The following is a 6,865-nucleotide window of genomic DNA, read 5'->3' as shown; positions in this document are numbered from 1 at the left end:
GTTATGCTCCTTTTGGTCGAGTATGCTTTGAAGACTTTTGTGGTCGGTGGATGGTGCACTTTGTACCATAAAGGTAGTGCCTCCAGATCTTCAGATCAAACACAATTGCTCCACACTCAAGGTCATGAGTGGTGTAGCTGACTTCTAGTTTCTTTAGTTGTCTCGAGGCATAGGCAATAACCCTTCCTCGCTGCATAAGCATACATCTTAGCCCCTGATTGGATGCATCGCAGTATACTACGAAATATTTTGTCCTTTCTAGAAGAGACAAGATAGGTGCGATGCATAGGGCTTGCTTTAGTGTTTAGAATGTAGTGTCTTGTTTCTCTCCCCAGCTAAAGGTTACACCCTTCTGAGTCAGGGTGGTAAGTGGCTTAGCGATTCTGGATAATTTTTGTATGAACTTGCAGTAGTAGCCCACAAGTCCTTAGAATTGATGGATCTCTGTAGGCATTCTTGGTGCTAAACAGTTCTCGATTGCCTTAAATTTGGAGGGGTCCACATGTATTCCCTCTTCGCTGACCACGTGACTGAGGAAATTTACCTTCCTAATCCAAAACTCGCACTTTGAGAACTTTGCATATAGCTTCTCCACCCTTAATGTTTATACAACTTGTATCAGATGCTAGCTATGTTCTTCCTTGCTTTGTGAGTAGATAAGTATATCATATATGAATACTATCATGGATTTGCCTAGGAAAGGACAGCACACCCGATTCATTAAGTCCATGAACACAGCGGGTGCATTTGTTAGTCTGAGGGGAATCAGTACAAACTCGTAGGGCCCATAACGAGTTCAGAATGCTATCTTGGGAACATCATTCTCTTGGACTCGTAGTTGGTGGTACCCCGATCTCAAGTCAATCTTTGAAAAGTATCTTGCTTCTTAGATTTGGTCGAATAGATAATCTATCCGCACTAGAGGGTATCAGTTCTTAATAATGAGCTTGTTTAGTTCGCGGTAGTGTATGCACATACGAAAAGATCCATCATTCTTCTTCACAAACAGGACCGGTGCTCCCTAGGGTGAGAAGCTCGGTCTGATGAATCCCTTACTGAGCAGTTCATTTAGTTGGCTGAATAATTCCTACATCTCTGCTGGTGCTAGACGATACAGGGATTTAGCTACGGGGGTAGCTTCAGGAATTAAGTCGATTCAGAACTCGACTTGACATTCAGGAGGAATTCCTGGGAGATCCTCGGGAAAGATGTCGGGGAAATTACAGACTTTAGGAATGCTCTCGATGTCTTTTATGTATTGCTTTTCATTCACTACGTAAGCTAAAAATGCATGGTACTCCTTGCATAGATATTCTTGGGCTTTGACGCAAGAAATGATGTGAAGGTTCGTACCGATTTGTCGTCATAAATGACGAGGGTTTTGCCACATGGCAGATTAAGGCAAACGGACTTTTCGTATCATAGCATATCAATACGGTGAGACTTAACAAATCCATGCCGATGCTGCTGTCGAAGCTTTTTACTGAGACGGAATAAGGTCGATTTGGAAAGAAAAGGTCGTTTAGAGTGTCGGTACATCCTATGTATATGTCGTTAGTGCTTTCTGTTTTCCAGTTGGCCATCTCGACGGTGAATGTTTCCTTCAGTGATTATGGTTTTTGTTTGAGTGGATGTTTAAATTTATGGCTCACAAAACTCCTCTCCGCACCACTATCAAAGAGTATGAATGCATCAGAGTTATCGAGGAGAAACATACCCACGAACACCATAGGATCTGCTATTTCTTCCTCTTGTCCAATAGCTAGCACTCTTCCCACACCGCCAATGTTCTTTGCTTTTAAGCAATCTCTCTTGAAGTGCCCACTTTCGCCACACCCGTAACAAGCTTGGCTTACTCCAACACCGGGGACTTGAGTGATTGGTTGTGCTGGTGCCTTATAGAAACGAGTTGTGTGCCTCTTCCTGTTGTAGTTATTGAATTACATCTTGTAACACCTCGTTTGAATTGGAAAGGATTTATGCATGGACTTGGCAAGTTAGGAGGTCATCTCGTTGAGTAGGGTCGTGAGATCATGAAACGCGGAATGGGATAGACTTGGTGAGTCCGAGTTGTTTAAAGAAAACCCTAAATTTTGGGTTTGCCCCTATATAAATGTCATTATCCGCCCCAGTAGCCTCCCTTAGCACCATAGAAGAACATTTACGGCCGCACACCCTCTTGTGAGTGAAGTAAGACCCATTGGGAGCTTATCCTTGAGATTTTGGGGAGGATTTCAAGCTTGAAGAATAAGTATCAAGGGGAAAACACTAGATCTAGCATCTAGTTCGTCTTGGGAATTTATTTGAGGTATGAATCTGTTACCTTAAGCATAAATTCTATTTGAGAGTTGTGACCAACTTTGAGGAAATGGAAGCAAGCTTAGATCTGGACCTATCACAAGGATATGGTTCGAGATCTGGACCTTTTTTGGTTCTAAGTATCATAAAGTTGCATCTTTTATTGAGCTCATTCCCTCTCCATGCATAAGAACCTTGGTTAAATGTTAGCTTTAGTGTTATGGCCATGTGAGACTATGCATGCACATGAAGTTGCAACTTTACGTGATATCTTCACTAGGAAAGTATGGATTTGAAGTTTGAAACCTTAAATCCCACTGGAAAGAACTGATTACGTGAGAACTCGTCGAGTCCCTCTGATGACTCGGCGAGTCGAGAGGGTTCACGGCCAAGGGTTTACGACCAAGGGTTCACGGCCAAGGGTTCACGATCAGGGGTGTACGGTTGGTGGTTTGCGGCCGTGAACATCAAGTAAGTCGACGAGTCTCTCGAGCGACTCAGCGAGTCAAAGAGTTAAGCAGGGAACTAGGCGAATGGCCGATTGTACTCGACGAGTGAAGGTTAATATGGACTGTTGACCTTGACTATAAACTTTGACTTTGACCAGGGTTGATATCGGGGGTATTCTTGGGATTATGTTGAGTTATTTATTCATCGAATATGGGCAGTTGAGAAGGAGCAGCATGTGGGATATACTTGACTTCAGCTTATCAGTTCAACTTTTAAGAGGTGAGTATTCTCACCATACCAATGGGTCTAAGGCACCAAGGTCGGCCCGTTTTATGATAGTTGGTATACTTGTATGCCTGATATGGGTAGAGATTGCCTTTGTGGCTAATGGTAGAGATAGCCTTTATGGATGATGGTAGAGATAGCTTTGTGGATAATGGTAGAGACATCCTTTATGGATGATGGTAGAGATAGCCTTGTGGCTAATGGTAGAGATAGCCTTTGTGGCTAACGGTAGAGATAGCTTGTATAGCTAATTAATATGCGACAATGGTAGAGATAGCTTTTATAGCTAATTGACATGTGATATGTGGTAAAGGTAGGTTTATGGCTAATGTGATATATGGTTTGTGTGGGGTATGCTCTGTGGGACTCACTAAGCTTTCAGTTACCGTTTGTGGATTCGTTTCAGGTACATTGGAGCCCAAGGGCAAAGGCAAGGTGTGATGACGTTGTGTCCACTCTATCTCTCTTTTTTGATATGTTTTGGGGGACACTCTGATGTTTTGAAAACAAAAATACTATAATGTTGGTGGTTTGACAATAACTATTGGAATCTTCATCTTTTATGAAATATGGTTGACTATTAAAAACGAAAAATTTCTTTGTAAAATTTGGGTCGTTTCAAGTTGTTATCAGAGCCTTGGTTTGAGGGTTCAGGCATACTCTCGAGTGTGTTAGGACTCAAACTAAGTAAATGGTAAATTATTTTCAAAATGACATAAAAAGCTTTTGAAAGAATGAGAAGATGAGAGTGCAACACGCGTGATCAATTGTGGCAAGGAAGTAGTTCCCCAATGTGCTAGCCATGTTATTCTAATATTTGAATTTGGATGGTTGTATGGAATTTGCTATGTGTATTCTTTTAAAATTATATACGGTTAGGAGCTTATAGACTTAGAATGATCGATTTGGCCTTATTTCTTGTTCCTTGTCTGGTTGTGGTCCTAGGGTAGAATCTGTTATTTGAAAGTCTATTTGATCCTCTTCTGTGTATAATTTGCATGCATAAAGGCAACCTTTTATGATTGGTCTATTTGATATGGGTAGAGAAAATCTTAGACCTTCGTAGGATTTGGATTATGCGGTGGTTTGTAGTACATGGCTTATTATGGGACGGATTGGGGGTTACCAGGTAGAACAGTGGGGAAAGGTATAGGTAGGGGTGGAATGTAGTATTGAGCCCGTACTATTGGAAGCACAGGACCTGTATCCAAACCAATACTAGATCTGACACATTCAAGGAGGAATGGTGTGGGAAGATCCCTTATGTGGAAATCTTGATCGTTATGAATTATGAATTTTCAGTTCAACATGGTGGTTACACGATTTGGAGCGCGAGCTCATTGGAGCTGAGGTTACAAAGGGCATCCTTGACACTACCACAATCATCTTTGGAACAGTCAAGGAAGGCATGATGAAGATTATGGAGGAGAGGCTCCGGGCATTCAGAGCTGAGATTGATGCGGGCCAGGTTGGGGCCCAAACTCCTTCATTTTGAGAGTTCAAGGCATGCGGAGCACCAGAGTTTTTCAGGATCAGGGTCCCTATTGTTAGCCGACATTGGATCACGAACATCGAGAACGCCTGATGCACAAGTTCTTGTCTGGAGGTGTTAAAGGTGGGATTTTCTTCCTGTATGTTGAGAGATAGAGGTCTAAAGCGCTAGTTGATAATGCTTTTATAGATGGTGTGCCTAATGCTTAATCTAACTATTAGGTACTATATTAGAGAAAGACTCAATCTGCCCAATAGAGCCCGAGATTGGTAGGGTGAAGTTACTAGCCAGGTGGGAGAAGCCTCTGTGGTTGAGATGTCATGGGCTGAATTCATGCGGCGATTTGATTTGGAGTTTGCACCAGCCATCGAGGTGCAGAGGATGGTGAGGGAGTTCCAGGAACTCCAGCAGACCACCAAGACTGTGGCGGAGATCACCGCCAAGTTTCAGGAGCGAACATTGTTGATCCCGCAGTATGTTGCTGATGAGGAAATGAGGCAGGCATGATATCATTCCATGCTGAGGACAATATTCGGGAGTTTGTGAGCTTTATGGGGTGTAAGACCGTAAATGAAATGGTGGAGAAGGCCTGGGAACAGGAAATGGAGCTGGAATCCCGCATGAAGCAGAAGCCCGAGCAAGCTTAGGCAGTAGTAGGGTAGGATAAGAAGCCTAAGACGTCAGATGTTTCCAGCAAGGGCCAGTAGGGTCGAGTCCGATGTGCCAACTGTAGTCGGGTACACAATTTCTTGTCAGGGTCCCTATTGTTAGCCGATGCTGGATCGCGGACATCGAGAACACCCGATGCACAAGTTCTTTTCCGGAGGTGTCAAAGGTGGTATTTTCTTCCTGTATGTTGAGAGATAGAGCCCGAGATTGGTGGTGTGAAGTTACTAGCCAGGTGAGAGCAGCCTCTGTGGTTGAGATGTTATGGGTCGAATTCATGCGGCGATTTGATTTGGAGTTTGCATTAGCCATCGAGGTGCAGAGGATGGTGAAAGAGTTCCAGGAACTCCAGCATACCACTGAGATTGTGGCGGAGATCACCGCCAAGTTTCAGGAGCAAACATTGTTGATCCCACAGTATGTTGTTGATGAGGAAATGAGGCGGACATGATATCATTCCATGCTGAGGATGATATTCATGAGTTTGTGAGCTTTACGGGGTGTAAGACCCTGAATGAAATGGTGGAGAATGCCCGAGAACAGGAAATGGAGCTAGAATCCCGCACAAAGCAGAAGCTCGAGCAGGCTTAGGCAGCAGTACGGTAGGATAAGAAGCCTAAGATGTCAGATGTTTCCAGCAAGGGCCAGCAGGGTCAAGGCTGATGTGCCAAGTGTAGTCGGGTACATAATGGAGCTTGCTGTATTGTAGGACCGAGATGTTATGCATGTGGCCAACAGGGCCATATGAGCAGGGACTGCCCCGCGAAGGGCTTAATTTGTTTTCACTGCAACCAGACTGGCCACAAGCGGGTCAATTGTCTGAAATTGCATGGGGGAGGAGGAGTAGTGGCAGCGCCTGTGCCCTCCATAATGAGGATTACCGATGGTCGCCCTGCTAAAGCGGAAGCTCCAACGGTGAAGAGTCGTGCATTCCAGCTGATTACCGAAAAGGCACGCGCAACACCAGATGTCATGGCTGGTGCGTAATTACTCTTCCTTGCTCTATGTATCTGGTTCGCTTATGCATATTATATGCTTGTATAGGGACCTTTTTGGTTAATGGTATGTCTGCTCATGTCTTGTTTGATTTGGGTGCAACCCGATCGTTCGTATCTCTTGCGCTTAGCAAGAAGTTCCAGAAAACGCCGGGAACTTTGGATTCCCCGCTCGAAGTGGAGATTGCGGATGACCGCACCGTTAGTGCTACGAGGGTGTATCAAGACTGTGTCCTGAATGTGCACGGTGAGAGATATAATGTCGAGTTAGTCCCGATACAGTTGCGAGGGTTGAAAGTGATTATTGGAATGGACTGGTTGGGGGCCAACGGGGCCATGATTGATTGTGAGCATCAGTTGGTGAGGGTCCGAACCCCAGTGGGGGAGAACTAGTGATACATGGTGATAGGGCATCACAGGGGCCGACACTCTGTTCGGCTACGAGGACTAGGAGGTTCCAGCAACAAGGTTGTTCGAGATTTTTGGCTTATATCTTGGATACAAGGGTAGAGATCACGAAGGATGTAGGGAGTGTGTTGGTTTTTCGGGATTTTCAGGATGTTTTTCCCGAAGAGTTACCAGGAGTGCCTCCAGAGAGGTAGGTGGAGTTTCGCATTGACATGGTGCCGCGCGCCGCTCCAATAGCAAAGGCATCATACCGGTTAGCAGTACCAGAGAT

General features: G+C 44.6%; 1 protein-coding gene across 1 annotated transcript; it reads left to right on the top strand.

Moving 5' to 3' along the window:
- The first annotated feature begins 6,061 nt into the window (after positions 1 to 6,061).
- Positions 6,062 to 6,579, top strand: LOC145007217 (uncharacterized). The gene is made up of 2 exons (XM_078966193.1): positions 6,062 to 6,170; positions 6,236 to 6,579. Exons 1-2 carry the CDS (start codon positions 6,062 to 6,064, stop codon positions 6,577 to 6,579), a joined length of 453 nt encoding a protein of 150 aa, XP_078822319.1.
- The last annotated feature ends 286 nt before the right edge of the window (positions 6,580 to 6,865 follow it).

The sequence above is a fragment of the Lactuca saligna genome, chromosome 7, assembly GCF_052625555.1.
Source record: "Lactuca saligna cultivar CGN05327 chromosome 7, ASM5262555v1, whole genome shotgun sequence".
NCBI classification, from domain to species: domain Eukaryota; kingdom Viridiplantae; phylum Streptophyta; class Magnoliopsida; order Asterales; family Asteraceae; genus Lactuca; species Lactuca saligna.
This window is presented reverse-complemented; position numbering and strand designations above follow the sequence as displayed.